The sequence below is a fragment of the Mustela nigripes genome, chromosome 8 (assembly GCF_022355385.1).
Source record: "Mustela nigripes isolate SB6536 chromosome 8, MUSNIG.SB6536, whole genome shotgun sequence".
NCBI classification, from domain to species: domain Eukaryota; kingdom Metazoa; phylum Chordata; class Mammalia; order Carnivora; family Mustelidae; genus Mustela; species Mustela nigripes.
Window position 1 is genome coordinate 1,512,477 of NC_081564.1, and position 18,165 is coordinate 1,530,641.

The window sequence follows — 18,165 nt, forward strand, 5'->3', positions numbered from 1 at the left end:
GTCATGCCAGATCCCCTCATGGGAAGTTGATGTCCTCAGTAATAAAGACCCTGACCAGTGTGGCATAAATAAGTCCTGTTTACCTTACAATTGTGTTCCACACACTTATTTTCCCACAGAACTTTTTATGTAACATCTATTAATATCTTGATTCTTGGGGAAAATTGAATTTGAATATTAGCATTTTTTTTTCCTTTTTCTTTTGGATAATTTACCTCCAAAGAACTTACGTGGATAACACTACCCTTTGAATGCAAGCAGAGCTCTTTTTTTTTTTTTTAAAGATTTTATTTATTTATTTGATAAGCAGAGATCACAAGTAGGCAGAGAGGCAGGTAGAGAGAGGGTGGGGGAAGCAGACTCTCCGCTGAGCAGAGAGCCTGATGCGGGGCTCAATCCTAGGACCCTGGGATCATGACCTGAGCCGAAGGCAGTGGCTTTAACCCACTGAGCCGCCCGGGCGCCCCACAGGCAGAACTCTTAATGCTTCCCAGTAGTCCCTACTGGGCTCTGAATAAAACTATCGCTCTGGTCTTTTGTCTGTTTCATGACAGAGTGTGAACCAAAATGTGGGAGGCACTGTCCTAGTGCCTACTTAGTTGACCCTTGAAAAGAAAAATAAGTTCATGTTCTGTGGAACTGGGAGAGGGGAGCCTGGGGCGATGCACAGGCTGCCGGCCCCTGGCAGGCGGGGGTGCCTCGGCGCTCTCCCTGCCTGGCTCCCTGGTGGGATACACGATGGGTGGACGGGCTGCCCAGGCCCACCTGGCCGCACCCTGGTGTCCCGTTCCTGGGTCTGTTCCTGCTGGATCAAGGGACTGGCACCATTAGACATGTTCTCCACAGTTTCAGTGTGAACATTTTCAAGTCGACGGGAAGGTTGCAGTGATGGTCCGTGGGCCTCAGCGGTTGTCCACATTGGCCACGCTGACCTGTGTGTGTGTGCCTGTACGGACACACAGTGTACGTGCTGTCGCATGCGATACGTGTGTTCCATGTGTGCTGTTATTCGTGCTGACTCCTTTCAGAGTGACCTTTTTGGGGTGCTCCGAAGGACACTCTTGCTCGCTGGCACTATTCATCTGGCAGGGGACAGTCACACCAACTCAGTGCTGTTGCCTGACGGGCAGCCCTGTTCCCACCCCAAGCCTGGTCCCGTGTCACCCTCTGTAGCCAGCCGTTCCCTCCCTCCAGGGCGGGGCCAGACGCATGTGCACAGAAAGCTGGGGATTAAGGCCTTCACAACCGGAGGAGGGTCTCATGCTGCACTGGGCCTTTCATCATGGGGGCGTCCCTCCCACTGCCACGAACAGACAGACGCTCTCTGTGCCCTTGCAGCCACGTTGCTTACGTGAACAGAGCTCCCTGGTTTGCCTTAATTCGTGGCTGTGGGATCGCTCTCCCCGCCACTTTCTTTCTTTCTTTCTTTTTAAAAAGATTTTATGTATTTATTTGACAAAGATCACAAGTAGGCGGAGAGGCAGGCAGAGAGAGAGGGGGATGCAGGCTCCCTGCCGAGCAGAGAGCCCGATTCAGGGCTCAATCCCAGGACCCTGGGATCATGACCTGAGCCGAAGGCAGAAGCTTTAACCCATGGAGCCACCCAGGCATCCCTCCCTGCCACTTTCTGATGATCTTCCCATAGCCGTGTGCCTAATGTGTATCTCTCGTCTTTTATACGTACAGTATTATGGGGTTTGTCACTTTTCCAGTCTGGTCATTTTTGATCTCTACGTGCTTGTAGGCTGTTACCAAGCATTACTGACATATTGGGGTGGACATTCACAATCATGTTTGTTTTTCATTTTTCTTGCTTGTTCTCCGTTACTTCTCTCTCTTTTCAGGCTTTCTTTTGGCTTAGGTTTTAAGAATTTTATCCCCTCCACTGCTAGCTTGTTTATGAGTCCTATTTTCTGTTGTTGCAGTGCTGTCCTCTGCAGTACAGCGTGCATTCTTGACTTAAGGTCCAATAGGAATCTGTGTTTTTACTACTTCCAGACACAGGGACCTTAGAAACTTTAACCACATCTGTTCATGCACATGTCATCGTATATACGTGATGCGTAAAAGTAATGTAAACGTTTGTACCATGAATGCCCGTTCGGATCCCCCCACGTGCATACCCCTACCAGTGCTCCTTATTTTTTCTTGAGTCTCACAACTTCCATCTGAGATCGTTTCTTTCTAAAAAGCACTCTTAGGGGGCGCCTGGGTGGCTCAGTTGTTAAGTGTCTGCCTTCGGCTCAGGTCATGATCTCAGGGTCCTGGGACTGAATTCTGCATCGGGCTGTCTGCTCAGCCTGCATCTCCCTCTCCCACCCTCCCACTTGTGTTCCCTCTCTTGCTGTTTCTCTCTGTCAAATAAATAAAAATAAAAAATCTTTTTTTTTTTAAGATTTTATTTATTTATTTGACAGACAGAGATCACAAGTAGGCAGAGAGAGAGAGAGAGAGGAGGAAACAGGCTCCCCGCTGAGCAGAGAGCCCGATGCGGGACTCGATCCCAGGACCCCGAGATCATGACCTGAGCCGAAGGCAGCGGCTTAACCCACTGAGCCACCCAGGCGCCCAAAAATAAAAAATCTTTAATAAAAAAAAAAAGCACTCTTTTTTATTGCTTTTAGTAGGGAACATGCAGTTATCTGCAATTTTCCAACTATAATCTTGTTCATTGAGTGGTGAAAGTAATTTTCTTTGACCATCTTGAAGATTCTGAAGTAATCTCTACAGTGCCTTTTCTTTCTTTTTTTTTTTTTTTTAAGTCAGCTGTTGAATTGTAGCTTTTAAGACACTTGGTCTTTGGTCTTTGGTTTAGCGATTTTGCCCTGCTGTTTCTGGATGCGGTTTTCTCTTGTTTGCGCTGCTTTTCCTGAGTTAGCCTCCTGGGCCCCTGGGTCTGCACCTATGGCTGCCTGGGCCACTTTGTCCTCATGATCTGTCCCTGGTCCGTTTCCTACCTTCCCTCTTTGGGAGACCTGCAGTCTGTGTGATCAGGGCCTTTTCCCTGTGCCCGTGATTCCCTACCCCCTGTTCTGTTCTCCCCCCCGTCTCACCATCCTGCTGGGGAGTCTGTCTGCGGTTCATCTGCAGACCTCTCTTTACCCGTTGAGGGATTTCTGGGTGAGATATTTTCAGTCCTGGAATTTCACTTCGTTCCTTTCTGACAAAATTCCTAATCTTGCATTTCACCCCTTTGGATGTAATGATCCCACCGTATCTGACGAGCCACTCCCTGGTGCTCCTGGCGTCTGTGTGCCTCCACTGTGGTTCTTTGTGTGCCTGGCTCTTTGGGATTGGGCCCTGCGTTTTGTGCATAAAAGCTTGTGGCAGTAATTTGAGTCCTCCTTTTCTAGAAGATGATTTTTAAACATTTCTGACAGACGGCCAGGGGCAGCAGCAGTTCTGGGTGTAGTTTGGGAGGCTTAGATGAGCTGCGTCACGGTCCCTCCTCCGGAGCTTTGCAGCTCTCCCCTCCTCTCCCCTGCCTCCAGCTTCAGGCCGCTCCAGTCGCTGGCTCCCCCTCCGGGTGTCTTCCTGGATCTCCTTACCTGCCTTGTTAGCTTTAAATACCTTCAAGCAGATTAAAACACATTTTGTCCAGCTTTCCTGATGGTTCTTAGCAGGAGTGTTTCTCGTGCCACATCCTTTCCCCAGTGGTTTGAAATGCCACCTTTGCCACAGATAAGCTTATGGCTCTTCTCTGTCCCTTGAACGGATCAGATCTGGTCATGCCTCTTCCATTTCCCTCACAAACACCTGAGCCCCTGCCTGCCTGTGTGAGCGGCGAGTCCGGGATCCGTCCTGGAACAGCCCAGGGCTTTCGTATCCAGAGTGGGGTGCTCCTGGGGAGTACCAGCTGGGGGCGGGGCTCTGACCCAACCGAGGCTCCAGGCTCCATTCTCAGTTACAAAGGCTTTGGTGCCCCCCCCTCCCCCAGCGCGGCTCGTAGCTGTTCCCCAAGTCTGCCATGCCGTGTCCTCAGCTGGGCTGCACACCTGCACATGTTCTGCCCCGAGTGCATTTTCCTGTCGACTCCTGCACTGCTCTCCCTCTCCAGACCCAGGGGCTGTGTCTGGGGGCTTAGCCTTCCCAGTGCAGGGACAGCCACTTCCGTGAGGAACCTGCTTCAATCAGGCAGGGATGAGCACAAAGGAAATCAAACACATGGGAGAACTCCTTTCCAGAATATGGTTAAATTTCTGCTTCCTTCCTTAGGTCTAGGTGTTAGCAACAGAGTCAGTTTCAGCAGTTAATTGCTATCACCCAGTTCTTCCCAAATGTTCACCCAGTTCCTCCCTCACAGTCACCTGTGGGCTGGTTAGGTCAGATTGCAGGCTGCAGGTCCCACCTTGAGTCGGTCTGAGTGGGGCCCAGGAATGTGCATTTCTACCAGGACCCCACCTAGTGCTGAGGCTCCTTGGTCTGGGAGTCCCACTTTGAGACCCAAACACTTAAATATTTACCAGGAATGTCGTTCCATTTAAGTTAATTGTGTATTATAGCTTAGATGTCCCCCCCCCTTTTTTTTTAATTTTAAAGAAATAAAAGAAGAACTTGAAGATCTGAACAAAGAAATCAAGAAAACTGCGAACAAAATCCGAGCCAAGTTGAAGTGTGAGTTTACAGCTTTGGCTGCATGTAATGGGTGATGGGGACATGTGGGTAATCTGTGTTTCCTTTATAATCTCTGATTCTTGACATTTTTCAAGTCGGAAGTGTGAGCACTTTAATTTGTATGAACTTGGGGTAGTGGCCTTTGCATTATTCATTGTTCTAGAATTCTTAGCTGCTGGCTCTAAGGACTGCACACAGGGAGCTAAAGCTAACAGTGTTAATCTGCAAATTCAGGATAGAACAACTAGTTTGTATTCATCAAGATTAATTAAACATTTGCTTATAAATTGTTAATCTCTCATTGAGGCCTATTTTTATGACAATTTTTGCTGAATTACAGGTATTTCAGAAGGTGAGTAGCCTTCCATACGAATCTCTAGTTTTTTTTTTTTTTAAATTATTTATTTATTTATCAGAGAGAGAGAGGGGAAGAGAGAGAGCACAGGCAGACAGAATGGCAGGCAGAGGCAGAGGGAGAAGCAGGCTCCCTGCTGAGCAAAGAGCCCGATGCGGGACTTGATCCCAGGACGCTCGGATCATGACCTGAGCTGAAGGCAGCTGCTTTACCAACTGAGCCACCCAGGTGTTCCACGAATCTCTAGTTCTTAAATAGTTTCTTAACTTTGTAGGAGTTTAGCTTGTGGTGCTCGGGTTCAGCTCCAAGAGGTGGTTTCTGAGAGGTTTGGGCATAAACAGGGCTGCCAGGAAGACACTTTGTATCTGTTACAAAGGAGCATTCAAACCCAGGAAATCTTCACAGATCAGAAAGAACTTTTGTTGGCACATTGTAGACAGGTTGGGGCAGGGAGATGACTGCCCCCAGCCTGTGGCCACACCCTTCAGCTCTGCACCCGTAGGGCTCCACCTGCCCTGGTGGCTTCATAAGCACATATGTCAGTGTATTGAAAACCAGAAGGATTTTCACCCCCCAATACAACCATGTGCCATGATCATATATATCCACACAGGTTTGTTTTTTTTTTTTTTTTTAAAGATTTTATTTATTTATTTGTCAGAGAGAGAGAGAGACCATGAGAGAGGGAACACAAGCAGGGGATGTGGCAGAGCAGGGAACCTGATGTGGGGCTGATCCCAGGATGCTGGGATCATGACCTGAGCCAAAGGCAGACGCATAATGACTGAGCCACCCAGGCGCCCCAAAACACATTTTTTAGGAAATATCCCATCAGAATTTACGCTTCCCCAGTGTTCTTTGAGTTTCTTTTTACAGTGTGCTTGAACTGGGTTCCAGATGAGGGCCATACCCTGTGATTGGTGGCGTGTCACTTAAAGTTTTTAAAACTCAGACTCTCCTTCCATCTTCCTCTCTTTTTTCTTTTGGTTGGAGAAACCAGGACATTTGTCCATCAGAGTTTCCATGCTTCAGGGTTTGAAAGCTCTGTATCTCCTGTAGACGGATGGTTAAGTTCTCCAAACTCCATCAGAGTCAGGTGATTTCTTTTGCTTGTTTTTCTTTTAAATGTTAAGATAGAATAAGTGGTTTTATTTGGTGGTATTACCACTGACGGATGATCATTATTAAGACCCATACATCTATGAGGAATTGGAAAGATAAGAAAGAAAAGCAGCTAGAAGTTTGGCTTGAGAAACTTCTGTGTTTCAGTTTGAGAGGTGACTCTTTCCCTGTCTGTCTCCAGCGATTGAGCACAGTGTCAATCAGGATGAGAGTGGGAGCCGGGCTTCGGTGGATCTTCGCATCCGGAGAACCCAGGTTTGCCTGTCGGCCTCGCCCAGATGGCAGCAATGTGTAGAATAGGTCTCTTTACTGCTTTCAGATTTGAAGTCGTTCATCTTTATGTCCATTAATCCTTACAACATCTCTGCATACAAGGGGGTGATCTACAGATGACCTCCTTATTATGAGGAAAAGGGTATTCTGTCCATCAGCAGGGTTCTGCTCTGAAGAATAGTATTATCTGAATTATCTGAGTCCCTGGAGGGTGGGGGGTGGGGTCCACACCTTCTAAAGGTTTGTGGTGTGGACGGTGGTGTCCAGGCTGCTAGCTTCTGCTTGACGAGGGGGTGCCTGGTGTGCAGGCCCGGCCGCGTCCAGTGAGGCGGGAACCGTGGGTGAGTTGGAGTCCCAGCATCCACGTCCATGCAGTGGGGGTCCCAGAGGGTCCGGGCTGGTGGCACACAGGAAGCTGTCGGTATGAGTTCTGTCCTAGAGTTGGCTGGTCCTCTCACTTTCTGTCTGAAGGACTCTCATGACGGCTTTAGTTTTCCTGGTGTCATATTTTGTATGTCACTTTCAGCAGAAGAAATGGTCGTTATATATTAATTTCTTCTGTGTTAATAGCATTCCGTACTATCTCGGAAATTTGTGGAAGTTATGACAGAATATAATGAGGCACAGACTCTATTCCGGGAGCGGAGCAAAGGACGGATACAACGTCAGCTAGAAATAAGTGAGTAGAGGAAAATGCTATTTTTGTTAAAAACATATTATTTTTAATGTCTGACATCAAAGTACTCTAATTCAGAAGAGTTATTCCATCTCTATTTTTGTCAATATTGCAAAACCTAAAACCTTTTCATGGCTTCCTGTTCATTGAATCACCAGAACTTTTTCTTTATTTACATCCTTTGGAAAAATCCTTGGTGAGTGGACTTTAAATTATTTTCTAATCAGTTTTACTTTTAGAGTGTTAATCAGATTTGGAAAACTTCCAGCCGTTATCTCCCCAAGGACTTTTCTGTTGCCCCCAACCTTCTGTGCCCCATCTGGGGAGACAGTCTCAGAGGGCCTCACAGGGCTGTGTGTCTGGCAAGCAAGTGCGGGCAGCCCTTTGCTCCAGCCTACCTTGCAAGGATCCGTGCATTGCCATCAGCCTGGGATGGTGGGGCTCCGGTTTTCCTCCGGGCAGAAGGCACCTTGCTGACCACTTAAAGGTCAGTCAGCTGTGCCTGCTCCCCGTTAGAGAAGACCACCTCCTCAGTTGTGGCGTGAGCTCATGATGGGTGCGGCGGCCACCAGGGCTGTGGGCTTTGTGCACCTTCTCAGGGACTTGGGGAGCCCAGGATAGCCACGAGTGTGAACTTTGTCAAACAGCATTTCATCGTATTTATACTCAGTTATATCCCATGCCAGTGATGTGCAGAGTGTACAGGTCAGTGGCTCTAGTGGGTCACAAATCCAGTTGCCTAACATCTTCGCTCCAAAGATGTGCACCTACTTCCGTCACTCCTCGGCCCTCTTTCCCTGAGCCCTAGGCAGCCACCGACCTCTACCAACTGGCTCGTTTTGGACACTTCATATACGTGCAGTCTCACAATATGTGCCCTTTTATGACTGGCCTCTTCCACTTAAAACAGATTTTTTGAGATGCAGCCATCCGCGGCCTGCTGGCTCAGGTGCCATCGTGCAGATGGGCCACACTGTGTCTCTCTGGGGCCCTGATGATGGACGTTTGGGTCATTTCCTGATGACAATATGGATAATGCTGTTGTCAACTTTCTTTTTTTTTTTTTTTTTTTAAAGATTTTATTTATTTATTTGACAGACAGAGATCACAAGTAGGCAGAGAGGCAGGCAGAGAGAGAGGAGGAAGCAGGCTCCTGCTGAGCCCGATGTGGGGCTCGATCCCAGGACCCTGGGATCATGACCTGAGCCGAAAGCAGAGGCTTTAACCCACTGAGTCACCCAGGCGCCCCGTCAACTTTCTCTTTAAATGAGATTTTCATTATTATGATGTTCATTTAATTTTGTCTTTCATGGCACAAATTGAAAAAAAAAGAATTATCAGTTGCGTGTTTTCGAAAACCTGTGGATGTATTTCTTAGAGAGCATTAATACATTTAACTCAAGGAAAAAATACCATCAACTAACACATAGCGAGTATTAAAGCCCCTGCTTCTAATTGTTCAGTCTTTATTTGTGATCTTTTAGTCTATGCTGATAGCACACCCTTTATCTGTGAGCCAGAGGTAAACTTTTAGAAACACGTGTGTTTCCAGATACATATGACGTCCTCCTTAGAGTTGTTTCTCATTCTTACTAAAGTTAGATTTCATGATTCATTCCAGTTATGAGGTTCTTCTGAGAGTTTTCCAATTTTTCCTGTTTCTTAGTCTTAGGTCAGTTTCTCTCAACATTAACACTCATTTAACAAGATACATTTGAAAGGTCTGAAAAGCCTTTAAAAACGTAAACTCGAGTGGTAGTTGGTGACATATGGCTGAGAGGGTCGTTTACAAATGTGGGCGCGTCCTGAGTGGAGTTTGTGTTCGTCTTGCAGCTGGAAGAGCCACGACGGATGACGAGCTGGAGGAGATGCTGGAGAGCGGGAGCCCTTCAGTCTTCACGGCGGACGTGAGCGCCCGGGAGGCCACGCGCCTACACGCGTCTGCCTGTGCCTCACTCCCGAAGTGGCCCTGAGTTCATCAGTATTTCTCTTTTGTGTTTGTTTTTCAAAGATCATATCAGATTCTCAAATTACTAGACAAGCGCTCAATGAAATTGAGTCTCGTCACAAGGACATCATGAAGCTGGAGACCAGCATCCGGGAGCTGCACGAGATGTTCACGGACATGGCCATGTTCGTGGAGACCCAGGTAACTGCACACAGCTCCCTGTCTCCCACACGGACAGCAGGCATCTGTGGAATCTCCTAGCAGAGTCCTGCGTGGCTGAGAAAGCCAGAGCTGTGGGTCCAGTCTCAAAAGTCAGAAGAGGCTTGCAGCATTACTGTGAGGTAGGAATGCTGGCGACCGCTTCAGCTTGCAACAGAGAGGGACTGGCTTCGTACTTGAAGTCTGTGTGTGCACAGGACAGCCGGCGAAGCAGACCCGGGCAGACTTTGGTTCAGGAGGATTTTTAGTGAGACGTACAAATATTGAGCTGGAATTGTGAATGAAGAGGGAGATACAAAGTCTTATGTGTGTACATACCCATCTGTGTAAGCATAATCCAGTAGCACGCACGCACGCCCGTGTGTGTACATGGCATGAATGCAGCTCTGCACAACAGTGTTCACAGAAGGAAGGAGATCTACCAAGTAAGGTAACATGGGACTGTATGGATTTAGTTTTCTTCTCTAAAAACCATGTATTTCTCAAGTGTTCTACAAGGAGCACGTATTAGCACGTAAGGGGAAGAAACGTTTAAAAGAATAAGCCCTAAATTTAGGGTACTGTTGTGACACACACAGAAGCCTGTGTGCACGGCATGGTGGTCTAATTCTTGGTTTGTCCAGGACACAGGTAAGGAGGGCAGGCCACCCCAGGGAAGAGGGTGGAAGGAGTGTAGACAGTTCCTTACAAAATGTAAAATCCAGTGTCAAATACAGGCTGGTGTGTTCTGACTCCTGGGACCTGAATCAGGCCCTCCCTGATGTTTCCAGTATGGAAGGAGGCCTGTACGCGGCTGCTCGTTGATTCAGGGGATAGGATTCTGGTGACACCCATTACCGTGGGAGGGTCCATGTCACCCATCTTTGGTAGATCGCGTCCTCATGCCTTTGAAGGCTGGTTTCGGGGTCTGCTCTGGCAGGAGCAGTCTGGTGAGAGGTTTCGAACCTGACCAGCTTATATTCTGGATTATGTGAGGGGTGACAGGAAGTCCATCCTTGTATGGGATTCATTCTCCATGTGTGTCCCTGACCTTTGGAAGAACACTGTTTATTTTTGAGGACGTTTATCATAAAACATGGAAAGCTCAGGTACTGTGTGATTGGCAGGAAAACCCAACAGCCCCGGGGAGGGGCGTTGGGGGTGGGTCGTGGGCTCACTCTTGTTTAGCTTGGGTGGGGCCCTTGCCTTCCCACACTAGAAGTTTCTGCCAGCTTCCTGTCTTCAGGGAGGATTCTGCAGTAAGGACACTACACTGTTTCTGTAATTATGGAAGGTTTCAGAGCACCTTCGACTATGATGGTTCTGCAGCAGATGTGTTGCATCAAGGTCCGTTAAGAAAGGGCTGTGTTCTCACCTTTGTGTCATGGTCTCCTTGTAGAAGAGTGTTAGTAACACTATGTCGGCTCCTCGAGCTCAGACTATGTGTGTAGTCAGAGATGCTAGTGAGCATGGGAGGTAATGGTCGTCCTTTTCCACTGCTGCCGGCGTTGCTGCAGGTTGTCTGCCATGGACGGAGAGCAGGTACCGACCCCTCTCCCCTCGCTCCTCCCTGCGCTCGCCTCGCCCCACACACTTCCTCAAGCTCATCAGCCTAGTGTCACACATACACTGCTCTTGGTTTTCTGGTGTTCTAAGGAGACCATGGCAGTGTGCCACTCATTCAAACCATGTCATTATACATCGCGTGTGTGCGCGTGTCAGGAAGGCGCTGGGCTGCGTGCACACAAGAGCACATCTCAGAGTGTCCTTGACGTGCCTTTCATCACCCTCAGCCTTGCTGCCCACCCCTCTCATCTGTGCTCATTCTTTTTAAAACATAAATTCTGATCATTTTGTATTGGCATGTGTACAGTGGTTTCATCTGTCTGTAAACCTGGAAAACATTCGGTGTCTATTACGTGCACATTATGTCCCCGTGAAGCCTTTGTCTGTGCTCCGTGGCTGTTGTAAGATATGCGCTCAGGTGTTTCAGGGGTGTCCTCTGAGCTTGGAACTTTCTGTCTTAAGGGCGAAATGATCAACAACATAGAAAAGAACGTGATGAACGCCACAGACTACGTGGAGCGCGCAAAAGAGGAGACGAAGAGAGCCGTGAGGTACCGCAGCAGAGCCAGACGGGTGAGTCTGCCTCCTCGGACTTCGAGTGCACGCTTCTGTTGTGCTGGCTTTGAGGGTGGTGTGTGGAGGTAGCCCTCCTTAAAAGGGATTCCAGGAAATAAATGATTCCTTAAATTCTTATTTCACTCTCAAATGGAAGTGATTCTGTTTGCTAAACGGTGAAGGTTGTGTAGGGAAATGTGTTGACCATGGGCCTCTGTGTTCTGCGGCTCCACGTTTCTCCAGAGACCTCTGTGTCTTGGGCGGTGTCTGGAGGGGGTGTAAATACAATGGGACCGGAATTCTAGAAGCTGTCGGTCACACATGTTGTGCTGTGAACCCTTGATTCCTCCCTCGGGTTACTTGCTGATTCTCTGGTTTGGAGGAAGAAGAGCGTTGCTGAGGCTGGACTGTGGTTCTGTAGCCGCTGCCGTTCAGGCTCTGTGAAGGGGTTGTCCGTACCCAAATCCTGCGTGAGTTGTGAGCAAAGCTCTTCCAAGAACACAGCGACACGGTGGAATTAAATTCTAACTCAGGAAGAAGAAAGCTTTTTCCAGGTTTCTCAGGTGTCCTTGCCAGCTGTTCTTCCTGTCCTTGTCCCCCGTGTGGGGAGGGCCACACAAAGTCCCCGCTGCTGCCTCCTGTCCCAGGAGAGGGCTGTGCGACTTCACGGTGCCTTTCTGGTTGGGGGTTTCCATGCGCTGCCCACAGAATGCAGACAAGAAAGGAAGGGCTGGGGTCTGTGCGCAGAGGCCACGGTGCTCACTGTTCGCGGGCCGCAGCTCTGGGCCCCTCTGGGCTCTCCTTGCAGCCTGCATCTCCTGGGGCCTATCTGAGCATGCTCTTGTCCTTGAAGCATGACATCAGTCTGTGTCACCACTCTTTAAAATACTCCTGCGTGAAGGAGGTGGTACAGTCCACATGTGAGTTCTTAGTCTGCTTCCAGGCACACTGTGGACTAGTCTGACAAGGTCATTAGCCAAGGGCCGGTCCCTTCCTTTGCCTAACCAGCATAGCAGTGCAGTGAGAATTTTCATGAAAAGTTGGTTTTACAAAGACAGCAGGCCTCCTGTTAAGTACAGATTCTGCCGCTGAGGAGGCCTCCCTGTCTGGTGTCAGCTACTGTCCGGTACTGTCCCCACCTCTCCAGTGACACAGCTGACCCCTGACGTCACACAGCTTGTCCACACTGCTCACTCTGTTCCCAGACGCCCCACTGCCGCATCTGCTCAGACCTCAAGGCCTGCGGGCGCAGCCGGCCTCCGGGTGCTATGCTTTCTGGGGTGGTGCAGGGGCAGCGGAGGGTCCCCCGCTGACAGCAAACAAACATGGAACAACAGGGCAGGGCTCATTCTGGAGCTCTGGCTGCTGGAACAGGGGTTGGGGCCTCCCTCATCCCTGGCACTGATGGAACCTGATAGCCCGAGTTCTAGAACCGTTTATCTCCAAACAGCCTCACCTCGTGCAACTAAATACCACGCTTTTAAAGAACTAAAAGCTGTCAAACTATCAGGTGTCCTGTAACTTGGATTTTAAAGCAGCTTCCTGGGGATGGTTCTACTGTCAGAATGATGTCTTCTAACGTGGTCCCAGGAGAGCACCGTAATGTAATTGGCTTGCTCTTCTTTGACAGAAACAGTGGATGATTGTAGCCGTGTCAGTGCCCTGGTTTCCGTAAATGCTCTGATTATCGGTTTATCAGTCGTCAGATGCCCACGCGGATCATGTCCGTGTGTGTACCCCCGCTGGCACGGCAGAGAGGAACTGACTGCTCGTCCATGCAGTAACTGTCCTTATCAGCTATGCAGCTTGCCCAGTCCTGCCAGCCGTCTGCGGGGAGGCCTTCTTACGTGGCCCGTGTGCAGGTGTGGCAGGGGTCCCCTTCCTGCCTGCGGGGCACCCGCAGCCCAGAGGCACTTGCTCAGTGAACGGGCACTTCCTGCGTTCATGGACCTTTCCAGGTTTCAGCTTTGTGAATAATTGCAACAACTGAAAGTTGCTTTGTGAGGTTTCCCCACTGCGGGGGTTCCCGGGGGCTGGGGGGTAGTGGGAGTGGGGTCTCCAGGGACGTCCTTCATGTGCGCCCGCTGCTGGTGCTTTCCCCATGCCCCCTCGCTGAAGCAAAGGCCATCGGGTCAGCCCGCCTGCTCGTGAAGGGTCCTGAGTAGAACATATGGTTCTACTTCATGGTGATGGAGGTCCCTAGATTTGTTTGCCTTGTTTACCGCTCTCCAAGCTTCAGTACATTTTGTGTTTTCACTCCGGTCTCTGGTACACCTGGGGCCCTCCTCCCTGAGGGGGCGCTTGGCTGGCATGTGGCTGGTGGGCTGCGGTGTCCCGGGCCGGTTGGCTACCTCCTCCCGAGGGCCGCAATGCAGCGCCCGGAAGCGGGGTGATGGTGGGTGGTCCCGGGGAGCCCCTTCTCCGGCTGGGAGGGCAACTGCAGACACGGGATGGACATCAAGTGGAGAGGAGGCCCGCGCTGACGTCGGGGCTGGGGGTCCCGAGCCCGCGTTATCCACGTGCCCCAGGATCACACGGGATGTGGTTTCAGAAGAGGCTCTGGCCACAGAGCTGGTCGTAGGTCATTCTTCAGAAGGAAGGAGGCTTAGCACTCTGTACTGAGACATTTATGTGATCTTCACGATGCTGTCCTGTTAGCTCTGCTGGAGCTAACACGGTGTCTGTGATTTTCTTTGCTAATATAATTGCATTTAAAAATATTTTTATAATTACTTAAAAAATATATATTTTCTTAGTTTTTTCCGTTGGTTGTAATATGGTTGTTTGAATATGGTTACGCTAAAGGTTAAAATTAATGTTTAGGTTGGACTTAGAGATGCTGTTTGGTCATGCTATTGGGTAAAAGCAGACTTTTCAGTGTGATTTTTGGAGGAGCAGTGGGCTTATTGTGAGCCTTGGGCCCAGTTTACTCTAGTGTCTTCAAATGTGAATACAGAACAGTCCTCATTAATAAAAACACCCCAGAGTGCGTGTCAACAATTAGTTCTTTTATACAAATGCAGTAGTTGATGTCTATAATTATACTTCTGAAAATTTATGTTTTCAGCAGAGCCCTCCGGGGGGCCAGGCACCAGACTGTAGGCACTTTGTGGAAGTAACACTGCAGCACGGGGGGCGGGGGGGGGCACTTGATTCCTGGTCCAGGGACACAGGCAGAGAGTGCCTGGCCCATGGTTTGTGTCTATGAGTTGGGAAAGCCAGGCCTAGAACTCAGAACTCAGAACAGGATTGGCGCCCTGGGTGTGCTCTGCCCACTGAGAGAAGGCCCACGTGTGGTTTGTGCTGTTGGCGGGGTGTTAGACAAGAATGGTTGTTCGATCTGGAGCGCAGGAGTTCAGCTATCATGGAATTCGGAGGAGCGCCACCTCGAGCCGGTGGGAAAGGAAAGACAGGTGCGCAGAGCTAGCCCCGGGGTACAGAAAGTCCAAGCTCACGTGCAGGGTGGCCGGGTCTCCCAGGGGCCCCAAGTGGTGGCAGTAGGTGCTGGAGCTGAAGGGTGCCCGCTGATGGGAAGGAAGAAGGGACCAGAGGGCAGAGGAAAGGCTGTCATCAGATCATTGTGCTGAGCAGAGTTCACAGGCGTATGGTGGGATGTGGCTGGGGCTGCAGTCCTCATGCCAGGAACATGGGGACCTGAAGGTGGCACTCCCTGCCCTCGGAGTGACTGAACGTTGCCTGTGGGCCTGGCATGAAGTGTGGACGGAGCTGCTACAGGCCGGTGCTGGCTCAGAGCCGTGCCCTCTTCATAGGCGTGTTTCTTAGGCACCGGTGTGGCCTGTGTGTGCGAGCTGGCGGTACAGGTGATGAGTCTGCCGTCCACAAAGGGAACCCAGAGTCATGCAGGACCAGGTGCCTTTAGTCTTGTGACTTCCTATCTTCTCCCCCAGATGAGTCCCCTGGATGAGACCAGATGCCCTAAGCCAAGGGCGGGCTAGCTTGTGCAGGAATGCTTGTTAGCTGAGAACAAAGCTGGCTGTGCTCATAGCCCGGCCTCTGTGCTGCAGATGAGGCGGAAGGGTCAACAGCTTCCAGTTTCTCACGCATGTGCACACACCTCAGTGTGAAAACATGGGGAGGTCAGAGGTTGGCAAACGAGAGATTCAGGTAAGGTTTGGAGATGTGCAGTGCGTCCAGGAATAAGTTTGTTGTTTCCGTCTAACCACTAGGGAGTGTTCGTTAAGAACCCGCACGGTGCCGAGTAGACATTGCCTTTCCCTCCAGGAGCATGTGTCGTTGTAACAACAACCATTTTAGCTACATCCCCTTAATTTAATAGACGTGTGTGTAGCTCAGAGCTTCGCCCCTGGAGCTTTCCTTCCGAACTCCGTCCTTTTCTGAGACCTGTGGGACTCGTATTTTAAACTCTTTCATATTTTGTTAAATGACATTAGTGATTTCTTTCTTTTGATACTTTGCAAATTAATTAATGTTTTTCTTTATCTTGCAGAAAATGATGTTCATTATTATTTGTGTAATTGTTTTGCTTGTGATCCTTGGAATTGTCCTAGCAACAACGTTGTCATAGCAACCATGTCCCGAGAGCCACTCTCCTCGGAGTCAGACCACACCTGCAGCAAGTCTGCCGCCTCCTGTTCCATGACTGAGCCCCAGATGCTGCGACCTGTGGCGCTGGGTGCTGACCGTTTCTTAGTGAAGGAGAGGGCATATCTCAACAGGATGCATCATTCAGGGAAAGTCTGAGTGGGATAGGTGTGACGAGTTACCCCGAACAGCCCTGGACTCTGAACAGCACATCACAACAATGTAACAATGTGAAACTTTCTTCAGTGGCCTTAAAATAAGGAATTATTGAAAATTTCAATTTTTTTTATATTTCAGTGTTAAAAATACATGTGAAGTTTAATTAGGAATACTTTGTGTTAGGAAGCTAGTAGATTGAGGTCTGAGCTTTCCTTCTCCACCCCTCCCAGCTAACCCTCTAATTAAGAGATGTTTTTGTACTGTGTTTAATTTGTGTTTGTTTGTTGTTTGCAACAAAAATGTTTATCATCACAGCTGTTTTGTAAGATATCGATAACTTTTAATGTTTATAAATTGTTTAATATATTAACATTTTAATTCGCTCCATTTTTATATATTTAATATCGCCTTTTGAAAGAACGTTCACGACATCGTCAGAGCCGCCTTTACAACCATTGTTTGCCTTCAGCAAAGTCCACGTCGGGTGCCAAGGCCCCGAAATGCCTTTAAGTGCCTTCTGTTGGTAGCGATGTGTAGGGCGCCAGTGCCCTTGACACCCTCCAGGACAGTCCCCGTTACTGTGCTCGTCTCCACGGCTCGACATAATAAATCAGTTCCTGCACTGTGAAAGCCCACGGCCTCTTGCTTGTTCATTAGAAATAAACCTTATGAGTCCCTGTTTACATTCCTAAGGCCTGAGCTTAGGATGCTGAGAAGACCAGGATTCAGTACTTCCTAAACTCGTGGAAATTATTTCCAGACGTTAATTCTTCTAGATGTAAACTGTTGTACGGAGTCCTCAAATGCTCTTGTTAAGTACTTACTACTCTGCTGAACTATAGAAGTGAATTACCAGCGTTTACAGGGATCGCTCATTAAAGATTTTTATTGCTTATTCATGTTGTTTAGTATAATAATACGGTTGTTTTTTTGACTTGTAAAGTGTACGCGGTCTCACTAGTGAGCGGACTTCTGGAAGGTAGCAGCTAGGCAAACTGTAAATGAACGTGAAGGATGGTCACAATGTCGCTAACTCTGGTGATGGCCGTCTGTGACCGTGTCAGCATGTCTGTATTCTGACGTTGGGCTGGAAGCAGATGGAGACGTTCTTGGTTCCACACAGTAAGTGTGAATGATGCTGAGCGATTTGGAACTGTGTTCTTTGTGTCCTACAATTATGAATCCCACTTGTTCCCAATTTATGCATGCGGTGGCTTAGCTTACACTCAGATCTGAATGCATTTGCATTTGCTGGCTGATCACTGCTGTGTTCTTGGAATTACGAGAGGAACCTTCTGGCCATCACGTGTTTTTAAGAGTCTTGAAACCGCCGGTCAGTGGAGTGTGCTCACTGCTGTGTGCCTACGTCGAGACTCGCCTCGAGGGATATTTAAATACTTAGCGATCATGCTTGTATTCATATAGCTTTTGGGCACCTGTTTGTATAATTATGTCCGTGTGTCCATCTGTGTCGTCATGGTTCTGGTTCTGCTCATTCAGGTCATCCTCCCTCCTCTGAAGGCCTGACTGAATGTGTGCTGCTGTCATCAAAGTTACAGAAGTGCCTTTTGATTTCTGTTTAGATAAATAATCCAGTTATCACATAGCACGTCTGTATGTGTAAGCCTCAAGCACCTGTTTGAGATGGGATTTTTAAAAATATATTTACAGATTCACTTGTTACTTTTTATCATTTTTCCAAATATTTTATGTTTACATTAAAAAAAAAACTGCCAGAGAACTGAAAACAAATTTACTTTTAGTCTTGTCACTTCTGGAAAGATTTTTGGGGACATACTTTATTGCATATCCATTAATAAATTGTTCTCCTGAGAAAACTACTCTTACCTCTGTGGCCATTATTATATATCATAATGTGAGTTAATGGTGTTAGGGGTTTTGATAGGTTTGGGTTATTTGTGTCATTATTACAAGCCTCTGTGACTCGTGTCTCAGGGCCTGTCTTTCTTGCTGCTCACAACAAATGCTAATTCAGGGAACTTAGGGTACATGTCAGAGTTACTGACTTCCAGTGCTTACGTCCATTCGACAGTCTCCTTTGTTAACGGGTGGGCGGGGATGTCCTTGTGCCCCCAGTGCTCTGAGCTGTTTATCCTCTTTCTTTCTTTCTTTCTT

At 48.6% G+C, this 18,165-nt stretch overlaps 1 protein-coding gene across 4 annotated transcripts in view; it reads left to right on the forward strand.

The window, feature by feature from the left end:
* STX2 (syntaxin 2) overlaps nt 1-17,870 on the forward strand; it is a 32,269-nt gene extending 14,399 nt beyond the window's left edge. Inside the window, exons 4-11 of one of the 4 annotated variants that reach the window (XM_059408174.1) lie at nt 4,540-4,614; nt 6,273-6,346; nt 6,935-7,043; nt 8,874-8,947; nt 9,052-9,189; nt 10,704-10,728; nt 11,215-11,325; nt 15,776-17,870. In XM_059408174.1, the coding sequence (XP_059264157.1) occupies nt 4,540-4,614; nt 6,273-6,346; nt 6,935-7,043; nt 8,874-8,947; nt 9,052-9,189; nt 10,704-10,728; nt 11,215-11,325; nt 15,776-16,029 (860 nt within the window). In that variant the 3' untranslated portion in view covers nt 16,030-17,870. The remainder of the gene's footprint in view (nt 1-4,539; nt 4,615-6,272; nt 6,347-6,934; nt 7,044-8,873; nt 8,948-9,051; nt 9,190-10,703; nt 10,729-11,214; nt 11,326-15,775) is intronic. The other 3 variants (XM_059408178.1, XM_059408175.1, XM_059408176.1) reach the window with 3 other exon arrangements.
* The last annotated feature ends 295 nt before the right edge of the window (nt 17,871-18,165 follow it).